The sequence below is a fragment of the Penaeus monodon genome, chromosome 30 (genome assembly GCF_015228065.2).
Source record: "Penaeus monodon isolate SGIC_2016 chromosome 30, NSTDA_Pmon_1, whole genome shotgun sequence".
Classification (NCBI taxonomy): domain Eukaryota; kingdom Metazoa; phylum Arthropoda; class Malacostraca; order Decapoda; family Penaeidae; genus Penaeus; species Penaeus monodon.
In genome coordinates, this window is record NC_051415.1 from 7,546,614 (window position 1) to 7,546,831 (window position 218).

At 37.2% G+C, this 218-nt stretch overlaps 1 protein-coding gene across 1 annotated transcript in view; it reads left to right on the top strand.

The window, feature by feature from the left end:
• LOC119592501 (membrane metallo-endopeptidase-like 1) overlaps positions 1 to 218 on the top strand; it is a gene marked incomplete at its 3' end in the record, with an annotated part of 17,484 nt that overhangs the window by 12,401 nt on the left and 4,865 nt on the right. The window contains 1 exon segment of the mRNA XM_037941349.1: positions 77 to 183. Coding sequence (XP_037797277.1) covers positions 77 to 183 — 107 coding nt within the window.

The following is a 218-nucleotide window of genomic DNA, read 5'->3' on the forward strand; positions in this document are numbered from 1 at the left end:
ATCGTTTTTTCTCCAACCTTAGTCATTTCTACCATATCTTTAAAAACGATAACAAACCTGTCTTGTTCTGTTGCAGGTGAATAGTACAGGGAACTTCATTGAAGACTGCCGTACACTCTTGTTACGGTACAGATCCTACTTATATAGTATGTATGAAAGAGGACCCTCCAATCCTGAAGTTATGTAAGTTTGTCTGCGCAGATGTTTATTTAAGAATG